The following is a 25028-nucleotide window of genomic DNA, read 5'->3' as shown; positions in this document are numbered from 1 at the left end:
AAAATCCTCCCTTTCCCGTCGTGCCTTGGGCTACGGGGCTCGGAGTGGACCAGGAAGTTCCGGGTGGAGTTCCGGGTGCCAACAAGTCTTCTGAGTGGAATCATGGCCGCGCTCTGTCTCTTCGACGTGGATGGGACCCTGACTGCCCCGCGGCAGGTAGGCGGCGCCCGGGAGGCTCGCGGCGGAGCCCGTGCAGAGCCCAGACCGCGGTGACGACCGCCCGCGGGGACCTGGAGACGCGGGTCCTGAGCGGGGTGCGCAGGAAGACGGGGCAAAAAAACGACCCCTTCCGAACAGGAAAGAGTTCGGAGTCGGAAAGTTCGGGTCTGGATCTCTTTGGGGGGCCTGGGGACTGGTGGCCTGGATTGTGACTCCAGTTTAGGCCCCCCTGACCTGCTGTGCCACCTTCCCAGCCCTGTCACCTTTGGGCGTGTCGTCTAGTATATCAAAGGCAGGTTTTCAGGTGCCTGACCTTGAGCAAGTCACTTTCCCGGAGCCCCCAACCCACTTTAAACGGGTGTATTGCCTGCTGCATGGGGTGTTGGTGAGGATAACAGAAATTCGGGGCAGTGCCGTGCCCAGATCAAGCCTTCCACCACCCAACCCCTTCTCTACCACAGTCTTCCTTTCTGAGCCACAGTTTGATCTATCTAGGGATGACATCCAACCACAGATTCTCCAGAACCCTTTCTTACTCAGCTTCATTGCTCAATGCACACTTGGGAGTTCAGTCAATAGTAAGGTGGGCCGGTGGCCTAAGATTTAATCCCTGCAGGAGGATTTGAGGGTTTAGAGCCTGAGCTGTAGAGTGAGTTTGCCGCAAACCTGGAGAACTTTTCTCAAAGCAATAAGAGCCAATGGTAGTCTAGAACTGGAAGCGGAATCCATATTTTGTAAAGGGCCATATGTTATGTACTTTTGTCTTTTTTGTAGAACATATGGTAACTACCTGTGGTAACTACCCAACTTTAGTGCAAAAACAGTCATAGACCATACTGAGTCATGACTGAGTAGCTATGTTGTAATCTATTTTTTTTTTTTTTTTTTGGTTTTTCGAGACAGGGTTTCTCTGTATTGTTTTGGAGGTTGTCCTGGAACTCACTCTGTAGACCAGGCTGGCCTCGAACTCACAGAGATCCGCCTGCCTCTGCCTCCCGAGTGCTGGGATTAAAGGCGTGCTCCACCAACGCCCAGCTATATGTTGTAATCTATTACAGAGGCCACTTAGATGGCTCAGTGGGTAGAGTCATTTAACCCTAAGCCTTGGGGCCTGAGTTCAATTCCTGGAACCCACATGGTGAAAGGAGAGAACCAACTCCCCCAAGTTGTTTTCTGACCTGTCCTTGTACATTGTGGCACATGTACATGCATATACTTACATAATAAAAATAAAATCATTATAGAAACAAACTGTTGTTCAGTTTGGCCCAGGAGCCATAGTGGTCAGGAGTCTACATTTCTAAGCCTTTGTACAGTGCTGAGCTTACAATCTTCCACCATCTTTCATCCTAGGCAGGATAGTCATTGCTACTACCCCCCTCCCAGACAGGGTTTCTCTGTAGCTCTGACTGTTGTGGGACTCGCTCTGTAGGCCAGGCAGACCGTGAATTCAGAGGTCTGCCCGCCTCTACTGGAATTAGAGGTGCGTGCTGCTACCATTCAAATGTAAGGAAACAGACCGGTGGAACCCTGACTGCCTCTGCTTCTCTTAGCAGCTGTGGTTAGAGATCCTGGGCCTCAGGGCACTGTTGGTTGTCCAGTTTGTCATTTCCTTTCACTTTGCCAGGGTGGAGGCCACTGCGGGTACTAGACATGCTACTGGGGAAGTGCTTCTGTTTCCCAGGTAAATGAAGATAGATAAGCATGAGATACAGAATAGCAAAGAAGCCAGGTGACCCAGAGTGTATTCCCTTGCAGATATCTGGGACAATATGCTTGCAGTAATCATAAGCAATTGTAAGGATAAAAGAAAACTAATTTGAAAGAGAATTTTCCTATATACTAGGTACTATAGTTAAAATATTTTAGCAGCAGATCTATTTATCATCAGCCCTTCCCACCTCCATCCATGTGTATTCCTAAACATCACTAAGCACAGTGTGGACTGGAAGAGGAGGAACAGAATCTCTTTTATTGCAGTTGTTGTTACATGGTATGACCTGCATGGGTTAGCATGAACTCCAGAGGTCTGCATATTTCCTTGTTTGTGTAGAAATTTGTTGTCCTGGGTGCTTTCTTCCAAATCAAATGTCATTCTATCCCTAAACAGTAAGACTTGAGAAAACCTTTCAAAAAAAAGGTCATAGGCCTCCATGAGTCATATTCCAACTCTGGCATCCTGAAAAAAATCTCACATAGAAAGATCATTGATGGGCTGGAGAGATAGCTCAAAGGTTAATAGCACTGGCTGTTCTTCCAGAGGTGAGTTCAATTCCCAGCAACCACATGGTGGCTCACAACCATCTGTAATGAGATCTGGTGCCCTCTTCTGGTGTACAAGCATACATGCAGTCAGAACACTATAATAAATAAAAAGCTTAAAAAAGAAAGATCATTGACAAAAAATAGTGTACAGAGAACCCATATCCCTGTCACTTAGGTTAAAGCAGCTGATATTTAATCATAATGACTTTGTATTTCCTCTTGCTAAGTAACTTTCTAAACCACAGTCAACATGCTCCTTCACCCCTTTGTATTTTGTTTTTGTTTGTCTATTAAAGACACTCTTAGGAAATCCAACTATGTAGCCAAAGCTGGCCTTCAATTTGTTCCTCCTGCCTCCACTTCCCAAGTGTTAGTATTATTGACTTGTGACACTATACCCACTTCTGACATTGAATCATATGTATGTAATATAAAACACCTTTAAACAACAAAAGATTGGGCTGTCATGGTTAAGAGCACTGGCTGCTCTTCCAGAGGACCCAGCATCCACATAGTGACTCACAACCATCTGTAACTCCAGTCCCAGGTAACTCTGCCCTCCTCAGGCACTGTATGCATGTGGCATACAGATATATACATATCCAAACAAAAAAGAAAAAGCTAGATGTATGTGTTATCATAAAAAGTTACCTCAACATAAAATAGAAAAAGCAAGTCATGAGCTGGAGACATGGCTCAGAGGTTAAGAGCACTGGCTACTCTTCCAGAGGTTCTGAGTTCAAGTCCCAGCAACCACATGGTGGCTCACAGTCAATCTATAATGAGATCTGGTGCCCTCTTCTGGTGAGCAGGCATACATGCAAGCAGAATGCTGTACACATAATTAATAAATACATTTAAGAAAAAGAAAAAGCAAGTCATTGCACAGGACAGAGAATAACACCATAACCATATATATGTGAATAGACAAGTGTGAATAAGTATAACTAAATAGTAATTTTTCTACACACCTAGTAAAAGCACTGGGCTTGTGTAAAAACAGGAACTAAATTAGTTTGCAGTTTCAATCTGGTTATTGTCACTCAAAATCATCCTATTTTCCTTCTTGACATATAGAAAATTGCAAAAGAAATGGATGACTTTCTACAAAAATTGAGGCAGAAGACCAAAATTGGAGTGGTAGGTGGGTCAGATTTTGAGAAAGTGCAAGAGCAACTGGGAAATGATGGTAAGTGCTAATTATACTCTAGTGCAAGATGAACTTCTCATGAGGGTACTGAGACTTGCCGCCAGTGTCCCCCGCAGTCCCAAACCACGATCACTCACATAGCATGCTTTCTGCCTTCTCTGGGAAAACATTTTCTCTGCCCTTATTTGGCCTTTGCTTTAATCCTTTGACAGAACCCTACACTCAGGTGTAGCCAGACTCACCTTCGAGGTTGTGCATGCATGTCTTCACTTGTGGAACCTTTTCTCCCCCTACTGTTTACATGTCCCTTACTGCTCTCTTACTGCAGCCCAGGCCTCACCTCCCGGCTGTGCTGTCTACTCAGGTTTGCATATTCCTATGGTCTCAGTACCTTGTCCCTGTAGCCCTGATGGAGTGTGTTCCAGGGTTCCCTAGTCATGAGAGTCACTAGGATCCCCACATCACCAGGGTCTCCAGCACAGGACTAGGAAGCTAGAGAGCCTTTGTGATAGAGTCTCACTCTGTAGTCCAGGCTACATCTTGTCCTCCTGTCTCTACCTCCTAAGTAAGTACTGGAGTGACAGCATCAACCACCACACCTAGCTGGAGCGTCTCCTGGCTTCTTTCCTGGAGATGATGGAACAGCAGGTCTCTAAGACTTGGACATATACCTTAGCAAGTATCCCAACCCTGCTGATGGAGCATGCTCTGATGTAAATTCAAGTCTTGTTGCCTTACAGACTGTGTTATTCCTCTCTTTTTCCCAGGGCTTCTGGGGTAGCTGGCCCGTGAGAAGTAGTGAGCAAAGAGATTGGTGAACTAATAGTTCTTCGCTATCTGTTGTAGTGTGGAATGCTCTCCAGTGAGTCAGGCACTTGGGAGGCTGAGACAGAGGAGTCACAAGTTTCATGTCAGGTGGGGTTGGAGAGATGACTTAGCGGTTAACAGCACTTGCTGCTTTTATGGAGGGTTCAGTTCCCAGGACCCACATGGCAGGTCACAACTGTCTTTAATTCCAGTCCCATGAGGTACACATACATGCATACAGGTAAAATGCTCATACATATCAAATAAATTTTTTGTTTATTGAAACAGGTTTTTCTGTGTCATCCTGGCTGTCCTGAAACTCATTTTGTAGATCAGGCTGGCCTCAAACTCACAGAGATTCACCTGCCTCTGCCTCCTGAGTTCTTGGATTACAGACATGCACCACCATTGCCAAGGTTTTTTTTTAAATAAACATAAATTTAAAATAGACAAAACCACACTGTTGTCCCAGGTCATACCGAGCAGGATAGTTCACTGTAAGATGCATAGTACCATCTCTGGCCTCTCCTCACTAGAAGCTGGTAGAGTGCACGCACACAGTTTTGACATCCAGGTTGTCTCCAGACATTGCTGGTGTGTCCTGGGGGTCATGTTCCCATGGTTGGGAACTCAGCATGTCTTATCTGAAAGTGCAAGTCTTTGGTTCAGATCCGATACTGGGAATAGTCAGCTCTGCAATCCGTAGGACATGTTCCACTTCATCATCCTCAGAGGTGTTCTCTATAGAAATGCTGTCAGCAAAGCCTGGCACTTGGGAAGCAGAGGCAGGTGGATCTCTGAGTTTGAGATCAGCCTGGTCCACAGAGTGAGTTCTAGGACAACCTCCAAAGCTACACAGAGACACCCTGTCTGGAAAAACCCAAAGAAAAGGAAAGAAATGCTATCAACAACATTCAGCCCAGGAAATCCTGTCACATGGATGATCGCCATTCCTGCCTCCAGAGTGTACTCGCAGCATGCTCTGAGAGGTTTTGTATCACTGTGGCAGAGCTGGGTGTTTGAGACAAGACGTAACAAGTCAAAACACTCATACTAGAAGGCAGCTAAGAGCTCACCTTGCATCAGCATACCTGTAATCTAAGCACTCAGGAGACTTGCTGTGAGTTTGAGGTCATGCTGGACTATAATGAGTTCAAGGCCAGCCCGGGCTACATGCAGTCCTGTCTCAAAAACAAAACAGGTGGACATAGTAACACATGCCTTCGGTTCCAGCACTGAAGCAGAGCAGGCAGACCTTTTGTGGGTTATGTGCTACTCTCCAAGTCTAAATGAGTATAAGAATCATCTTTTAAACACAGCTTCTTAAATGTTTATTTTTATAAAAAAAATGATTTGGGGGCTGGGGAGTGGATTGTTCCCTGGAGGCATTGTCAACCCAAGTCCAGTACTGAACCCACATAGAAGGTGAGAAGCAATCTTACAAGTTGTCTTCTGACCTACATACATACACCATGGCATATACACACCAAAACACTTGCATACACACAAATTGAACCTGGCAAACCCGATCTGGAAAGTCTGAGAGCAGAGTGTGACTGTCTCTTTGTCCCTTGTTTCCTGCTGGTTCACTACAGGGTTGGTTGGGGACAGGGATGGGCCAGCATCTTACTGGCACACTGGCAGGCTGGAGGCAGGGTCTGTCTGCAGCTTATTTGTCATCCTTAGACTTAGCGTCAAAGCTGCCATCTGAGTCCCCAGCCTCTTGATTGGGCTGGCACAGCCCTCAAGTGCTTAGTGGGGTCTTTGGGGTGGGTGCTGAGATGAGAAAGAAAGAAAAAGGCTGGTTTCTATTCAATGCATCCTCAGTTTTATCTTGTTTTGGTTGTAGTGGTTGAGAAGTACGATTATGTGTTTCCAGAGAATGGCTTGGTGGCATACAAAGATGGGAAGCTTTTATGTAAGCAGGTAAGTTCTTAAGTATACAGCTTGTTCTGTATTATTACTGATATGCCGTATGTAAGCCAGCACAGCTGGGGCAGGAAGGTCAAAAGTTCAGGGGTTGCCTGGGCTACAAAGTGAATTCAAGACCAACCTGGGCAGCTTAATGAGATACTGTCTCAAAATTTATAGAAACAATAAAGAAAAGGGGGGCACAGAACAATACATTACATGTGATAATGATTGAATGCCTCCGGGCACACACTGGGGAGCTGGGAGGGAGGGGAAAGGGGGGGAATCTTCACACTGTATTCTTTGTTAAGTTTGAATTTTGCCCCACACAGCTGTTGCTTGTTCCAGAGAGTGATTACATCTTTATAATAGCCTTTTAAAGCTGCTTGAGTCCAATGTTTTTATTACAATAGCCAAAGCTAGAGCAGGCCATTCACCCAGGAGCTGTGGAAGAGAAGCTGTAGTTAATACTAAGAGCAATTGCGGTAAGCTCTCCGGCCATTCCGGGAAGTGTGTGTAAGAAAATGAACGTGAATCCCTGAGTAGAAGCTTCTGACTGAGGTGTCTGTACTTTGCCTGTTGTTTTCCACCAACAGAAAAGAGAAAGGCGAAAGGACAACAGAATATGTCACTGTCCCGGCTGGGTCAGCTCGGTGCTTCTGGCAGTGTCGTCGGAAGATCTGGGTTTGCCATGAGGCTGTTTTGAAAGTACTTATTATATCAAATAACTCATGCTTTGTTTACATAGAGTATTCAAGGTCATCTGGGGGAGGCAGTGATCCAAGACCTGATCAACTACTGTCTGAGCTACATTGCAAAAATTAAACTCCCTAAGAAAAGGTGGGTTCACTCTGAACAAAGGAGGAGCTTCTAAATATGGAGCAGTAGGCTCTTGTGATGGATTCGTGCTGACAGCCAGAACTCAGCACTTAGTACAACTACGTGGAAATAGTCTGCGTAGCCAACCACGTGAAAATGGTTGTAAAAAGATGGCCACCCCTGTAAGGGAGTGCTGTACAGACACTGAAACCTTTGCAGGCTCAGGGCTGTCATGGGAAAGAGTCCTGTGAAATAGCATCCATCTATAATCCCAGGGCTAGAGAGGCTGAGGCAGGAGGGTCACAAGTTCAGGCCCAACCTGAGAGTTAGAACTAGGCTCTTCAAATAAGGGTTGGGGAGACAGGCCAGGTATAGTGGCACAAACCTTTAATCCCAGCACTTGGGGGCAGAGGCAGGTGATCTCTGAGTCAGAGGCCAGAATGGTCTACAGAGTGAGTTCTAGGACAACTAGAATTACACAGTGAGACCCTGTTTTAAACAAAATGGGGTAGGGGCAGGTGTGATGAGTCCCAGTTGTCAGCCAATATGTAGAAAGCTAAGGCAGGAGAATTGCTGTGTATTCTAGACTTCATAGTGAGTTCCTGATCCACCTGGGCTACAGAGTGAGAGCTTATCTAAAACAAAAAAAAAAAAGGTCTCAGGAAATTGCTATAGCTAAAGTACATGTCACACCAGCATGAGGGGCAAAGTTCAGATCCCTAGCACCCTCATAAAAACTGAGTGTGGTCATGGCACCTGAAACTCTAGCCATGAGGGAGTGGAGACATAAAGTATCCTGGGAGTCTAGTCAGGCAGTGAGGTCTGGCTTCAAAAAAAAGACTGTTTTGGAAGAAGCTGGAACAGTGGTGACAACAGTGTCAAATGCTAACAGTATACAACATGCACACATACACCACACGGGCACATACATCTCACACACACACACACACACACACACAAGCACACATAATCTTATAAAGCACCAGATGCCCACAACATGAAAGTGTAAGGAGGCCTCCAAGGTAGATGTCTTATAAAACCAAATGTGTTTGGCCTGCAGTGCTACAGGGTAGAGGTTGTAGGCGCAGTAAGGAAGAGTGCTTGCTATGTAAACATGAAGGGCCGAGTTCACATCCCCAAGCCTCACATTAGAATCAACTGTGCTCACATGTACACCTATAATCTGAGCACTGTGGAGGACAGACAGGACCATTGGGACTGCTGCCCCGTCATCTGGCCAGGCTCATGGGGAGACTCTGTCTCAAGGAACTAAAGCAGAGTGATAAAGCAGAGTACCCCATGCTCTGGACCCATGTGGTGAAAAGAAAAGACCTGACTCCCACATTGTCCTTTGACCTACATACGTGCCTATCCAGCCTGCCCCTCACAAAATAAATTTTTTAAAAAAACTTTTTTAGGCTGGGCATGGTGATGCTCACCTTTAATCCCAGCACTCGGGAAGCAGAGGCAAGTGGATCTCTGTGAGTTCGAGGCCAGCCTGGTCTACAAAGTGAGTTCCAGGAAAGCTGGGATGCTGTTACACAGAGAAACTAACCTGGAAAAACAAAACAAAATTTAAATGCGTATTCTGAGTATAAAACTAAAACCATGATTTAAAGTATTTAACCATCTTCACTGGAATCACTGAAACCTTTGGTCTGCTTCATTTTCTGTGATCACATTAAGCCTGAGTGAGCAGTCTGCCTCTGAATAAATAGTTTTCTGAGTCATTAGTGAGTCCCCATGAACCACAGTCTCAGAACCTGTATCCTCCCTTAATGACATCAGTTTGTTGGAGAGCTGACTAGCTAAACAGATGCCTCAGAAACAGATGTGAGACTCCTGCAGGAGCAAGTGCCCTTATGCTGGGATCCATTCCCAGCCCTTTGTTGCCATGAGATGCTCCTAATCAGTTGCAGTAGAAACAGTGAGCCACAGGGTAATTGTTTTAATAACATGCCCTGTTTAACGCAGTATATCCAAAACATCATTTTATCAAATAGTCAGCGTAAAATATTATGACTAATGAGACTTGGCGCCTCAAACCTGTAATCCCAAAACTTGTGGGATGGAGGCAGGAGGGCCAGACGTTCTAGGTCATGTATCATCAGCTACATGGTGAATTCAAGGACAGCCCAGACTACATAAGACCCTGTCTCAAAAAGTGGGAGTGTGGGGTATTCCTCCCTTGGGTTCTTCCCCCTCTTGGGAGTTTTTAGTTTTGTTTACTTACTACATCACTGTTTGCTTTGTTCAAAAAAGAAATAGGGCCGGGAAGGCAGGTCAGCCAGTAGAGTTCTCTCTGCTCAAGCCTGAGTACCTACGCTTGCTCCCCAACACGCTCAAAACAGCTGCATCTGGTAGTGCATGCCCACAGTCCCAGTGCTGAGGAGGTAGAAATGGGAGGATCCTTGGGGCTTAGATCAGGCACTAGCTGAACTGGTGAGCTCCAGACTCAGTGAGACACCCTGTCTTAAAATATAAGGTGGACTCAATGAAGACACCCACTGTGACCTCTGCCTACCACTTGTACATTCACACACATTTATATGTACACACATACACATAAAGAAAAAAATTGTGAATGATGATTCCATTCCTTTTCTATGCTGTCTCTATCCAGCTCAATCTGGATTAGCCACATTCTGAGTCTATCATAGTATGTAGCTCAAAGTTTCCATGAGAAACCTGGGTCACATACTCCTGCTTCTAGAATTTAATGTTGCCCAAGTAAATAGGTATTTTGTAATTTGGAGGTGTTCCTCCCCAGGGGAACTTTCATTGAATTCCGAAATGGCATGTTGAATGTGTCACCTATTGGAAGAAGCTGCAGCCAAGAAGAACGAATTGAGTTCTACGAACTTGATAAAGTGAGTTCTTAGGCATACGTGGGCAACAACCCGAAGTTCTTCTGCACTGTGATGCAATGCACAATTGTTATCTTTTTGTTTCTCTCAGAAAGAAAATATACGACAAAAATTCGTGGCAGACCTGAAGAAGGAGTTTGCAGGGAAAGGCCTCACATTCTCCATAGGTATGGTGTGTATCCAGGCTTTGGTTCCTCTGTGCCTAGAGCGTATGGTGGGCCACTGAAACACTCGGTGCTGTGCTGGGTAGGACAGTTGTTAATGGGGAAAACAAGGTTCCCTTATAGAGTTCTTAGTCTTAGTAAGAAAAGAACTTAGAAACGGGCAGTGGTGGTGCACTCTTTTAATCCCAGCACTCGGGAGAGGTAGAGGCAGGCAGATCTCTGTGAGTTCGATGCCAGCCTGGTCTACAGAGCTAGTTCCAGGACAGGCTCCAAAGCTACACAGAGAAACCCTGTCTCAAAAACAAACAAACAAACAAAAACAATTTAGACTCAGGAGGGATCCTGAGGATAATCGTATTCGTTTATGACAAAAACAGTATAACTTAGGTGAAGATCCCAGTGGTCACCAGGAGGAGTGATGGAGGGAAAGTTGTACTTTTGAAGTTAGATGTCGTAGAAATAGACAGGCTACTAACAAAGGGCAAAGCACCCTCCAAGAATGGAAGTGACTGGTGAGCTGAGGAGCCCCAAAAGCATCCAGCCAGGCAGTGGATGGTTTTTTTTAGCCCCCTCCCTCTTTTTGTATGCCGTGGGCTTTATTTTGATTGTGCTCTGTTCACAAGGTGATGCAGGGTAAGAAAGCCTCCAGTCTTCTTCTGCAGACTGGCTTCTTTTACTTGCTAATCTCTCTCTCTCTCTCTCTCTCTCTCTCTCTCTCTCTCTCTCTCTCTCTCTCTCTCTCTCTCTCTCTCTCTCTCTCTCTCTCTCTCCCCTCTCCATCTTTCTCTCCCCCTTCCTTCCCCATCAAGATTTTATTTATGTGTGTGAGTGTTTTGCTTGTATGTATGTGTGAGCAGTGTCCAAGGAGGCCAGAAGATGTGGGTCCCCTGAACTGGAGCTACAGACAGTGTGAACCACCATGTGGGTGATGAGACGCAAACCTCTACAGGAGTAGCCAATGCTTTTAACTTCTGGGCCATCTCTCCAGCCCCAACATGCCCCCCACCCCAGACAGGGTTTCTCTGTGCATGTTTGTCTGTCCTGAACTCACTCTGTAGACCAGGCTGGCCTCAAAACTCAGAGATAAGTCTGCCTCTACCTCCCGAGTACTGGGGTTAAAGGCATGTGCCACCATTGCCCAATAAGCAGCATGTTAATCTTGATGTAGATTTTCAACATTCTACTCTTCTTCCACAGTTACACACAAAGCCTAAGACAAGCAGCCACAGCAGGACACCTCCAAACCAGGAATCGGTTCCATGCTGCTGGGTCTGGTTCTACCTCTGCACCCAGCAGGACTTTGCCTACCTACTCTTCTCTTTTACACAGAAGAGCTGTGACTCACTATGTGAACAGTAAAAGCTTCACACCTTTAAATGGAAGAGAAGCCTTGCTGAACTCTGGGAGAGGTGAACTGTGAGCCTCTCAGATGAAGGAGACTAAGATATTTTGAAATTCTGTAGTGTGTCACCATCAAGGAACCACAGAAATTAGTGGATGGCTTTTACAGAGCAAGAATCAGGCTCAGAAAGCAACAGAGAGTTATTGAAACTCACAAAGCCTGTGCTGACTGCCATTGAGTCAATAGTACTAGAGTACAGAGTTCTACCTGAAGCCTGATTCCTGCCTCATCACTTGGTGGCATGTACCTATTAAGTTTTATTATATGTTTGGTTTATTGGGGCACACAGGCCACAGCACATGTGTGCAGGTCAGAGGACAGCTGTGAGGAGTTGATTCTCTCCTACCCAGGGGGTTGAATTAGGTCATCAGACATGGCAGCAATCACCTTTACCCACTGAGCAGACTCATGTATCCTTACCCGTTAAATGCTCCAAACATGTTCATTTCTCCTGGCAACACTACCAGTCTTGACTTAAAGTCCTCTAGCTTTGCGAGCTTTAACACATGCGCAGGTTGTAGGGAAATTGGCCTTACAAAGGAACCATGTGTCAGACACAATCAAGCAGATTTTAAATTATTTCTGAACTGTTAAGTGAATGCCTAATAGCTTTGAAAATGTTTTTGGAGTTTTTGGTTGGTTGGTTGGGTTTTTTTTTGTTGTTGTTGTTGTTGTTTGTTTTTTTTTGTTTTTGTTTTTTTTTGCTGCTATGAAAAGTACCCACATACTGTCTAGAGAGCTAACTCAGCAGTTAAGAGCAGTGGCTGCTCTTCTAGAAGACTCATATTCAATTAATAACATCAACGTGACAGCTCACAGTGATCTGTAACTCCAGTCCTAGGATTTCTGACAAAGCTTCCTCAGGAACCAGGCATGCATGTGATACCCAGACATACATGCAGGCAAAACACCCGTATGGAGGGAGGGAGGGATGACTTTAGGAGTTACTTACCTATAAACTGTCTTTCATGTAATTAATCTATTGCCTGCAGGATGAGTTCATACAGCCTGCTTTTGGCATTTTCCACTGATAGTGGTTGGCTTAGCTAGGTTTTTTGAAAGGTTTTCATTCTGTAGCCCAGGCTTGCCTGGAATTCACATGAAGCCCAGAGTGACCTCTGAACTCACCATAATTGTCCTGTCTCAGCTTCCTGAATGTTAGATAACAAGAATGCCTAACTCAGGGTATGTTAAAATGCCAGACAGGCCCACTGGGATAAGGAAAGTCTTTACTAGGTTTTTACATAAGCCTGCTGCATTTAAACTTCCTTGAAGAAGCATTAAGAGAGATGATTGCTTAGACCCAGGTGAAATAATTCTGGGAAAACCAACAAACAGCCTGTCCATAAGCAGCATTAAATAAATAAGCTGCATTATTTTCCAAAAGGTATGACACCACGCACACACACCAAGGCCATGCTAGAGTGGTACTGAGCCCCAGGCCTGCTAGGAAAGCCCTCTAACAATTGAGCCACACACCTCCAGCCCTCCTTAGCTGTTCACCTTAACCGTTCACTATCTTGATGTGTCCCCTCCACATCCTGCAGGTGGCCAAATCAGCTTTGACGTCTTTCCTGATGGGTGGGACAAGCGGTATTGTCTGAAACACCTAGAGCATGATGGTTACAAAACCATTTATTTCTTTGGAGACAAGACTATGCCGGTAAGTAGGAAAGTCTGCAGTTTGAGCTTGCACAGGGCTCTTTTGCTATCTTACACTCTACCTGCTGGCCCTTCTAGCCTCCCTCCCCTTAGATCTTTGAGGCCCTGCCCCAGTGGAAGCAAAGACTGTAGGTCATTTTCAGTCTGCCTCTTGAATTAACTACTGCCCACTCCAAGTGCCACTTAGATCACCTGCCATCAAACCCTCTGTATTTCAATGCTAGCACTCCAGAAGCAGAAGCAGGCAGATTTTTATGAGTTCAAATCCAGCCACAATGAGACTCTGTGTAGAAAAACCAAACCAAACAAAACAAAAAGCAAACAAAGCCTTCACCATTGTTGCTTTATTATCTTGTTCTATGCCCGCTGCCATGTTCATTGTAAATTGCATGCTAGGGTCATAAATGTGAGAAGATAGGGAATTACCTGAGTCTGACACTCAGAGTTGGTCAGGGATAATTGGAATGAGGATCTGCCTAGGGTGTCACACAGGAAGAAGCCAGTGTCCGAGGGACACAATGAAGCCATTTCCCCAGAGATACTTTGGCAGCATTGTGAGGTTCTCCTTAGATGAGTGCTTACTGCACCACCAGCCAAGTCCTAAGAGCAGCCTCAGTACCAGCTGCTCATTGCCTATGCTTGGGCTAGGGTCTCTTTTTTTTTGTTTGTTTGTTTGTTTGTTTTGTTTTTCGAGACAGGGTTTCTCTGTGGCTTTGGAGGCTGTCCTGGAACTCACTTTGTAGACCAGGCTGGCCTCGAACTCACAGAGATCTGCCTGCCTCTGCCTCCCGAGTGCTGGGATTAAAGGTGTGTGCCACCAACGCCCGGCGGGCTAGGGTCTCTTATTGTGCCCGTATGTGCTGCCCACTTCACCTGTTGTAGGAATTATGGTTCAGGCATGGTGGTCATTCTGAACCCAGTAGGTATCATAAATGCTACAGCTATGGAGTTCTGGTCCCTTTGGTGGCTGCTCTGTCAAGATCTGCCCTGTCAGAGGTCTACCTCCAGCAGGGTCCCTGGTGACAGTGGATTATTTCACTTAGTGTGACATCTTCCAGGTTCATCCTTACAAATAGCAATAAGAATTTTCTTTATTGCCAGGCAATGGTGGCACACACCTCCCAGCACTCAGAAGACAGAGACAGGTGGATCTCTGTGAGTTCCAGGACAGCCAGGGCTATTATATTACACAGAAAGAAAAGAAAAGCAGCATTTTCTTTAAGACTGTACTGTATGGGTATGCTGTTTACCTTATCCATCCACTGGGAGACTGTGAATCCTATCTCAGCCACTGCAAGTACTGCCTCTGTGAACAATAGACCATGGTTTCACTGTATCTGGATGTTTATCTGTGAGCCTGACATTGCAGACTTCCTAGAAGACACTGGAAGCAGCCTCTGGACACTGTCTTGGGTTGACTGAAAGCACAGGCACAGGAAGCCAAGTAAACAAACAGGCCCAGACCAGACAAAAACACTGCTGCTGCACAGCAAGGAAACCACAACAGGAAAAGGCAGCCATGGCTGGGGGTGGTGGCACATACTTGCAACCCAGCACTTGGGAGGTAGAGGCAGGTGGATCTGTTTGCTCAAGGCAAACCTGGTCTACTTAGTGAGTTCCAGGTCAGCCAGGGATACATAGAGACCCTGTCTCAAAAAACAAAACAAAACCCAAAACCGGCAGCCTATGAAATGTGAAGGAATACTCACAAACCATATGTCTGTCTATCCAAAATATATCAGACGTTCCTGCAGCTCAGAAGCAAAGTAAGAATCTGACTTAATGGGCCAAAGAAGATGGCTTAGTGTCTAAGAACACTGGCTGTTTTTCCAGAGGATCCAGATTGAATTCCCAGCACCCACATGGTGATTCACAACCATATATCTCCAGTTCCATGGGACTCTGATGCCCTGTTCTTTCTGGCCTCAGTGAGTACTAGGCACACACTGGTGCACAAATATACCTGCAAGCAAAACACCCATACACAGAAAATCATTTTAAAAACTGATTTAACATGTTTAAAGACACATTGCACCAAGGAAGATACACAGTGGACTCCTGGGCATGTAGGGGTCAGTATCTGTAATCGTAGATCATAGGAATGCAAGTTCAGGCCACAGTGAGAGCCACCTTCCTGCTACTACACTGGCCATTACTAATAGACACACACAAAAGAAGGTAGAAACGAATGACCCTTTACCTCAAAACAGTAGATGGTGCAGCCAATATGGACTGTAAAAAAAAAAAAAAGCTAAAAATAGAACTTCACATGACCCAGGAAGCACACTGCTGAATATAGATCCAAAAGAATTAAATCTGGGCCTGGGAAGAGGCTTGCTTTTGGATGAGAGCACATTGTAGTACCATTGACTGTCTCCAGTGAGGGTAAACTGACGCTATGTCCTCAAGTGGAAGCTGTACAGGCGCTAGCCTTAGTTTATCTTTTTTTTTTTTTTTTGGTTTTTCGAGACAGGGTTTCTCTGTGGCTTTGGAGGCTGTCCTGGAACTTGCTTGGTAGTCCCGGCTGGTCTCGAACTCACAGAGATCCGCCTGCCTCTGCCTCCCGAGTGCTGGGATTAAAGGCGTGCACCACCAACGCCCGGCCTTAGTTTATCTTTTTGTTTCTGTATTTTTTTTTCTCTCACTCAGTGGCCAAAGCTGGCTTCTAACTCATAGTAATCCACCTGCCTCAGCTTCTAGTGCTGGGATTACAGGTGTGAGCAACCATTTCTTACTGTTTTGTGTGTGGGGGGTTGTTTTTTTCTCTCTCTCTCTCTGGGTAGTCCTGGATGTCCTGGAACTCACTTTGTACACTAGGCTGGTCTTGAACTCAGAGATCCTTCTGCTCTGCCTCCCAAGTGTTGGGATTAACGGTGTGTTCCACCACTGTCCATTTGGGATTTATTTTATTTGTTTGTTTTGTTTCCTTAGCCTTTTAATGCTGGTTTATGACCAAATCCCTTTGTTGATTTCATGGGACACAAAACACTTTGAATATAGACCTTGAAAGTTGAATCTTCTTTAAAATTAAGCTAATGAAGTTATGCTCTTGATCTAAAAACTATGTGGACACTTTCTTTGTCTAACTTAATGTCCCCCTCACTCCTTTTCAGTATTGGAAATTGAACTCAGGACATCACACATGCTAGGCAAGAACTCTACCAAGCTACATGCTAACCTGTTTCTTTTTATTTTGAGGAAGGGATTTATTAAGTTACCATTCTGGCCTTGAACACACTCTAAAGTCCAAGTTGACCTTGTACTACTAGTATTCCTGCATTAGCCTCCAAAGTAGCTGGGTCACAGGCCTGTGTCACTGGGCCTGGGGTTGGTGCCATTTGTTTTTGTTTGTTAATGTGCTCTTTGTTTCATTGTTTTTGAGACAGGTGTCCTGCCCAAGCTGGCCTCAAACTCCTTATGTAGCCAAAGATGACCTTGAACTCCTGATCCTCCTGCTTCCAACTCCTAAATGCTGAGGCTCCAGACATGCACCAGCACAGCCAGTTTGTACAATGCTAGGGATCACACTCAGGATTCTGTGCATGTCAGGCAAGCAAGCACTCTACTGAGCTGCACTTCCAGCATCCTAGGTCCCATTTCTTCCAGAAGGGAAAGAGATCTATTAAGGCCCACTACTACATGCTGGGCCAGGACAGCATGCTAGGCTAGTGATACATGAGTCATGAGTAAATTCACCAGGGAGAGGGCAGAAGCAGAGTTTATTAGGCATATTGCAGTACAGGCACAGCAGGCAAGATGGTAGAGAGACTGCACAGGCGTTCAAGCGGCAGATGGTCTTTCAGTGTCACAGTGCCCTGGTTGTTTAGGTCTTACCAGGTAGGACAGCTGTGTGGGTTTGTTTCTTTGGGGTACTGGTTATCTGAATTGGTGTCATGAGTTGCTGAGGATCAGCCTCCAGATGAATATCTGCACCTCCTTAAACACCTAGAGTTTTTCACGATAGCAGAACTCTGACCAGGTAATAGTCTTGGTCCAAGGCAGCTGTGACATTGCTCCAAACCAGCCACGTAGGAAGCAAAGCAGCTTTATCCTGAGGTTAAAATAGCACAGCACAGCCATCCTCCAGAATGTTCCCACAACAGACTTCTCTGTGGTAATGACCCCGACCTGACCCTGTCTGGTATGGGAGGACCATCTAGAAACCTTTCTGTGCCTTTGCAGAATAGAATGTGGCTTTTGGAAGCCAGAGGACATGCAGCTCTGTTTAACTCTTGCATTATCATGCCATCATTCACATTTCTTTGTTTTATTATTTTAAGTGAAACTAGGTATGGTGGTATTTTCCTATAATCCCAACACTTGAGAGGCAGAAGCGGGAGGATTATTTATTCAAGGTCAACCTGAGTTAGATAATGGGACCTGGGACCTTGTTTCAAATTCCTCAACCCCCCCCCCCACACACACACACCAAAAAACAAACAAACCCAGGAAGCTTTTCTATCCTGGTTTTGCTGGTTTCTGGCTGAGCTTTGTCAATGAAAAGCTACTTCGCACCCAGAGGGACAGAATTGCCCAGTAACTTCCCCGCTGCAGTGCACACTCTGCCATCAGGATCTGCTATGACACATAGATGGCTTCTGAGAGCAAAATGATAAAGGTTCTGCCCTTCCCTAAAGGTTCTTCAGCCCCCAAGTCCAGTGTTCCCAAAGGCCAGCTGACTCAGCCTGAATAAGGAAAGTCACACCCCTGATTTCAGTGGCTCCCCAAGGGCACCAGACAAATTCCTAGTCACTTAGCCCCTCAGGCCAGTGGACTGCACTTCACAGGCTTCTTGTGGGCAGTACTGTGGTTAAAGGCATTTGCAAACATTCTGACAGCAAGGAACACTAGCCACCCGTGCATTTGCCTGTGTGTTCCAGTTTGGAGTAACTTAGCGCGGAGTCCGTGTGAGCAAGCTGGGATGTGGGGCTGGGCACTGGACTGGCGCACTTAAGCTGCCGTCCATTCACTATGGAGGTTAAACCACTCCAATGCACCCATCTGAGGAATAGACTATTGTGCAGTCTGAAAAGATTCAACATGTGGGTAAAACACCGATAAATATTTTTAAAACGTAACCTAGACTCCTTTGGTTAGTCAGGCCCTGAGACCTTCTAGGGCCTTGTTTCATCTTCATATGGCTCCTTTAGAAAGGGAACTTTATCCCATTGAAGTTCTTGGAGAGACAGGCTTGTGAGGCTCACTGCTGTGGCAAGTGGTGGGGCCATTTCGGGTCTGACTGGCTTACCACCATCCCCCCTTGACCACCCTGAGCTGATTTTCAAGGCAGATGGGTCTCCCTAGATTTCAGGAGGTTGAAATGCTGCACCATTCACTGAATGGGTGGGGCCTTTGCAGGCTACAGGAGGGAGGAACAGGTGTGGGGTTGGGAACAGACATCAGGTTCACTCTGTCCAGCATGTTGAGGCTGTACCATTTGTGTGTCTGAAGAGGGTGTCAGGTCCCCTGCAACTGGTTTCACAGGCGGCTGTGAGCCAAACCTGGGTCCCTGAGAAGAGAATCCAGTGTTCTTAACTGCTAAGACCTCTCCAGCCCCAGGGAGTGCTTTTTTTTTTTCAGAGCCTGCTCACATCCCAACTCAGCTTCTAGCTTGTAAGAGTATTGCAGAAAGGTTTAGTTGTGACTAAGATTGGGGAACCAGGGCCTGCAGAAAACCCGAGAGGGGGGTTACCTAGCCATTGGTACCTTCTGAACTCGCATCTTACTGTCCTCAGCCATGCTTTGGATGAGAGCTTGGCCTTTGTCATCCTGGACTGAGTCGTGCCTTCAAGGGCCAGTAGTGACATCATACAATGTGTTCTCTCTACCCAGTTCTTTTGGAAGTCCTTTTCCAAGTGAATTCTGGATGAATCCATTCTCTCCATAGTCCTGAACTAACTGGATTTTTAAGCAGGTTAGAGGTTGTCAGACTAGCTTCAGGCATTTCCTGGGTCCCTCCCTGCCTTCCTGAACACCAGAGTGCATGACCTACTAGTCTTGAGACTAGTTCTTCAGGGTGTGAACATCCCTCCCTACTGTCTGGTTCTTCTGTTCAGGGAGGCACAGCTTTGACCTCTGGTATGCACTTGACTTCTTGGGGTCACAGAATCTGTGTCTCCTGGAGACATAGTTATGCCAAGGCTGGCCCATAGCTGCCTCCTGCTCCACTGGCCAGAGAAGTGGTACAGTGGTCAAGTTTCAAGCCATCCACAGATCTAACCTTCATTCCAGGGCCTGCAGCCCAGCCATGTTGCACCCCACATACTAATTCTGGATTGGGAGAACTGGGACTCACCTTAGGTATACATTCAAAACCTTGGGACTCTAGGCCTGGGCCCTGCCTGCCGTAGGCCTTTTATTTTGATTTGTTGGTTGCTTTTTATTTTTTGAGATAGGGTTTCTCTGTGTAGCCCTGGCTGTCCTGGAACTCTGTAGATCAGGCTGGCCTCAAACTCAGAGATCCACCTGCCTCTGCCTCCTGAGTGTTGGCATTAAAGTGTGCGCCACCATTGCCACCCCATGCTGGTGGACAGGCATGTTTTCGGGTGTGGGAGGGTTTGCTGCTGTTGCTTTTATTGTCAGATTCCCTGACTCCTGGCAGTGCTGCTCTATTTGAAAGCAGTCCCTTTCATCTCTGCACTCACCTCACCTCAAAGCGGGTGATGAAATTTATCATGGAGTCAATGCAGTGTACAGAGACTCAGTTGTGCTGTGGGTGGTTATCCACGCAGCAGCTCTGGACCCTTCTTCTGAGAGGAGGCTCATAGGCTGCAGACAATATTGGCATTGTCCGCACATGGAGGGTCACCAGTGCTTTTCAGTCCCAGCCTCCCTTTTCATCCTCAGACCATGGGCCTTTTAAGGATTTAAATATGAGCAGGTTAATAGGGCAGCCCATTTCCAGGCACATCCTTCTTTGGGAAGTTTTTATTCTGGGAACCTGGGGTAGCTGAGCCCTGTCATAGCAGAATCAGAAACATATCTATATCCAGCCTGTGTACTCTCCAGTTCCCAGCCCTCCTGATTCTAGGGGGCAGCCTCTGCCAATAGCTCAAGCCTGGTTCTGCTTCTGATGACCTCAGACCCACTGTTTATGCTCTGTACATCCTGGGCTTTGTTTTTGAGACAGGGTCTCACACTGTAGACCAGGATGGCCTCCAATTCATGACGATCCAGCTGCCTCTGCCTCCCAAGTGCTGGGATTAGAGATGGCCCAGTTTTGATTTTCCACGCCTGACATGGAGGATAGAGTTCCTCAAACAGCTCACCATCAGAGGTCACAGGTGCTGTCTCCTGACCCAACAAAGCAGGACCATGGAGACTGCTATGTGGGTCAGTCAGTGGCGAATGTAGCAGCTGACATAGGGCCAGTCTTAAGTCTTTTGCTTCTGGAGTTTCTTCTAAGGTAGTGGCTTCTGTCAGGAGCCTCCTAATTGTTCTCTCTGCCCCCACTTCCCCCTTCTAGCCATTTGTAACCAGTTTTATATCAAAGGTCCACCTCCAGGCAACTGATAGGAATTTAGACTTAAAGGACAGATGGGGAGAGGAGGGGGTCTGCGGAAGGAAGGAAGGAAGGAAGGAAGGAAGGAAGGAAGGAAGGAAGGAAGGAAGGAAGGAAGGAAAGGTGGGTGGGTGGGTGGGTGGGTGGGTGGGTGTGATCCAGCCTGTTCAGTTCTGTCAGGTGGGAGCAAACTGGTCCTCGGGAAGAGTGCTCATGCACAGATGCATAGCCTTTGGGATGGTTCTGCCTGGAAAGTTTGTTGTTCCTGGAATCCAGTGTGACTGCAGGGTTAAGACAGTGACCCTTTGTTTTGAAAGGTGTGAGATGGTTAGGACTGAGGCAGGATATGAAAGCTTCATCCTTTTAGTCCCCTGTGGTTTGAAGGAGAAGTTTTATAGCAAAAGCAGCTCCCAAGTGCCTGTAGTCCACTCTCCAGAGAGATCCTATCCTTAGAATTCTGTTTGTGAATTCTGGAATCCCTGGGCCAACCCCTCCATCTCTGCCTGCTACAGGGCTCCCTCAGACTGCTGCCTGCTTTGTAGCCCCGCCCTGCCACCTTTCTTCCCATCTGCTCTCGTGTAAGCCACTGGAGGGGCATTTAAATTTCATTAAAATCAGTGATCGTGGCCTGTGCCTATAATCCCAGCCAAGGAGGCCAAAGCCAGGGATCTTAAATTTAAGGCCAGCCTGGGCTATGTAGCCTAACTTCCTCAAAATGATGGTAATGATGATATAGCTATATAGCCTAACTTCCTCAAAATGATGATGGTAATGATGATGTAGCTATATAGCCTAAATTCCTCAAAATGACAATGATGGTGATAATTAAACTCAAAGCTGGGATGACATATTTGCCACACAAGTGAGAGACCTTTTCAGATCCCCAGAACTTGTATAAAAAGTCAGACATACTGGTGTATGCTTATAATCCCAGCACTGGGAGGCAGAGACAAGTAGATCCCTAGCACTCTGGACAAATTGTTCAGCCAATTCAGTGAGGTCCAGGTTCATTGAATATTCTGTCTCAATGAGATGCAGAGCAACTGAGAAAGACACCAAGTCAAGCTTTGCCCTATGCATGCACGCATACACGTAGGAACATATACATACATACACCACACAATCAAACTCAGTTCCCCTCTCTTCCTGGCCACACTTCAAGTACCCAGTCACTCTATGTGACTGACCAGTGGCTATGGGCAGGCTGACCAGCCATGTTCATTTTACAGGGTGTGAGCAGCCCCACTCTAGGCAGCCTGCCCCTCCAACATTCCTAGGACTTTCGGGAGACATTGGGCACAAAGACAAACTGATAGTTGGGATTGTCATTTGCTGTACTTTTTCACTAGAAAAACAAGCTCTAGCCAGATCCTCACAAAGGCATCTGATCCCTTTCGTGAGCATAATTACCTTTTCTGAGCTCGATTTTGGTTCATCAGAAGGTTAAACTCCCTGCTCAGTGTGACAAAAATGTCACTCCTTTCTTGGAAACTAATGAAAAATTAACTGAAGAAACCTCCCAAAGCTAGAACATCAGGGTTGCAGTAGCCAGGGACCAGGACAAACCTAGCCTACTGCTTCCGTTCTGTCTTTTCAGGGTGGCAATGACCATGAGATCTTCACAGACCCCAGAACCGTGGGCTACACAGTGACAGCACCCGAGGACACACGCAGGATCTGCGAGGAGCTCTTCTCTTAACACCAGAGGAATGGGGTCCTGGCCAACAAGACTGAAAGGTCCCTCGTGGTCAGGGGTCACTTAGGGCCAGAGCTGGAGTCCCTCCTCACGTGCATATGCCCCTAGTCTGCAGTCAGGCTGTTCTCATGGGTCCAAACACAGGGACTAGAGGTCACCTCACTGAGCATGCCAATAGGCCACGCCTCCACCTCCATCTAGCACCACCAGCTAGATCAGAACTTGATCAGAAATGGCTGTGGCTGGGTGGGGTGGCCTGGAATCTGTATTCAGGAAGCTGAGGCAGGAGCATTGCCACCAATCGGAGGCCATTCTGAGGTACAGAATTAGACCCTGTCTCAGACAGATTGGTGGCTCTGGGGTTGGGGGCATTACTCAAAGAACGCCTGCCTACCATGGGTGAGTTCCTTGATTGGCTCCCTTGATTGGCTCCTTGATTTAGGTACCTCAGAAACAGAAGTATTCCACCATTCCCTTCCCCCAGCCCATGGTCTAAGAGCTGGCTGATAGGATACATGCTGGTCTTTGAAATTTCCCCATATGATACAGGAAAAAAGGTGTACCTGGGCCCCTTCCCCTTTGTGGAATGTCTTCTGGCAGTGGTGGGTTGGGGGAGGGCTCTATTTGGAGACATGGTCTTACTATGTAGCCCTAGACCAGCCTGACTTTAAGCTCCTTACAAGTGCAGATTACATGCACCAACACCAGCCAAGATTTCACAGAGACTTGACAATTGTCACTGTGCAGGGAGACCTGACAGTTGTCAGTGTGCAAACCTGTCTCACTATCAAAAGGGGGACCTGATGATGAAAAAACAAAAGCCATCCACAGTTGCCCACCTGGGACAAAACTGAAGACTTTTGTGATGTACTCCCAGTCTATGGTGGAGGCTGGGACATGAACCAAGGCCAGTGTTCTACCAAAGGGCTGATGTTTTCAAGCCAGCTTCCTGTCAAAGAGCCACAGACCACAGCTTGGCCTGCCTGACAGATAGCTGGCCAAGTGACACTGATCCCAGTTTGCACCTCTAATGGCCTGGCTGGCTCTGTTTACTACGTTTTACAGCAAGACTGCTCTCCTGTCACCAGCAGGATGGGGGATGGAGGACCCAGCAAAGCAAAACGCTGTCTGCAGTCCTTACCCCCAGGCTGCCTTCCCCAGGTAATAGTCAGATGGCCACAGCCACAGGAGCTGCCACTCCTTCAGCCTCTTCCTGGAGAGTGCACAGGCCTCGTCCAAAACCTCGGGGAGAGCCTTCTAAGAAGGTCCCCAGGTCACTTTCCAGTGCTTTGTAAACGGTTCTGCAGCCTGGCTCCTTGTCGGGAGCCCCTGCCGCCCTTTCCTCCCTCCAGCCACCATGTACTCCCACTGCCCTGCCCTTGGTACCCACACTGACACCTGCTGCTGACCCCTTCACCTCTGTCCTCCCCCACAGGACAGTGCAAGGACCTCCACCCAGAGGCAACCGTTTTGCTGTGATCATTTGCCCAAGGAAACACATTAAAGGGACTGCCCCTCACCTCTTGTTCTGGTCATTTAACCCTAGATATCAAATGGGTTCTTCAGTTCTTCAGGGAGCTCCGCCTTGGATCCTGAAAGCCTCTTCTGCTCTGCTCTGGTGACACTGGAGCCCTAGCTATCCTGGCTGCTGTAGGTCCCAGCTGGCCAGAGGCTGTGTTTTGCCTGCAGGTCCTGTGCTGCCCTCAGGTGGGAACCCAAAGCTGCCAGGTAGACTCCAGGCTTTGTCAGTTCTACAGGGACTGTGACACCACCCTCCCACCCCACTGTCATCATTCGGTCTTCCCACCTAATAAAGGCATCACATGGCTGTGAAATGATAGTGGCTAAGTCACACACGTGTGGCCTTGCTGGTGGAGCATGGCCTGCAGTGTGATGGGTGGCTGTCCAGAGCGAAGGACTAGTTCTGCTAGACAGCTGTAGCTCAAGACAAGCCCTGACCTGAGTTTCTCATCTGTCAAGAGTGCAGACCTACCAAGTAGGGGCTGCAGAGGACTTCAGGAAAGCAGGAGCTGGGTAGACAACATCACAAGAGGCAGAGTCTGCACCTCAGCATCCTAGGGCAGCTCAGACAGGTCCACTTCTGCATGAGATGCCTGCCGAGGACGTTTGCCAAAATGTTTAGTTCCTGTGTAGGGGTGATGTGTGACCCTAGAAAGTGTCCCCAATGGTGTCTGGGTGGGAAGACAGGCACTGAGAACAAATTCAAAGTATGTTCGTTCCTCAGCACAGTCTAGGCACATGCAGCACTGAATCCTTTCCTCTTCCTTACCCTGGGCTAGGTATACCTACCATAGCACACCAGTCAGCTTGGAGAAGCCCAGGCTGGTTCATGTAGTCACCCTCATCTTGTTTGTCCTCTCCCTGAACAGGCTTGATAGGCTAGTTATTTCCCCAACCACTGGGAGAATCACCAATTCATCAAAATTCCCATCTTGGTTCCTTACATCCGTTCCCATCTCTTGGTAAAACCACCCCACCCTGGTCTGTCATTACCCTATCAGCAACCTGCTACTGCTTCCCCACCCTCTAAGGCAGGTGGCTTCACTGTGGTCCTTCTGAGCCACTGGCAGGCAGCCCCGTCTCCATCTCTGGATCTCCACATGG

General features: G+C 47.0%; 1 protein-coding gene across 1 annotated transcript; it reads left to right on the top strand.

Moving 5' to 3' along the window:
- On the top strand, nucleotides 1-23922 carry Pmm2 (phosphomannomutase 2). Its single transcript, XM_005084552.4, has 8 exons — nucleotides 1-156; nucleotides 3502-3613; nucleotides 6231-6307; nucleotides 7041-7132; nucleotides 9882-9981; nucleotides 10070-10145; nucleotides 13092-13207; nucleotides 22305-23922. Exons 1-8 carry the CDS (start codon nucleotides 103-105, stop codon nucleotides 22404-22406), a joined length of 729 nt encoding a protein of 242 aa, XP_005084609.1. The 5' UTR covers nucleotides 1-102; the 3' UTR covers nucleotides 22407-23922.
- Nucleotides 23923-25028: the final 1106 nt, after the last annotated feature.

Source organism: Mesocricetus auratus, unplaced genomic scaffold (genome assembly GCF_017639785.1).
Source record: "Mesocricetus auratus isolate SY011 unplaced genomic scaffold, BCM_Maur_2.0 Super-Scaffold_100007, whole genome shotgun sequence".
In the NCBI taxonomy this organism is placed as follows: domain Eukaryota; kingdom Metazoa; phylum Chordata; class Mammalia; order Rodentia; family Cricetidae; genus Mesocricetus; species Mesocricetus auratus.
Note: the sequence above shows the minus strand (reverse complement) of the source record. Positions and strands in the feature narration are given on the sequence as shown.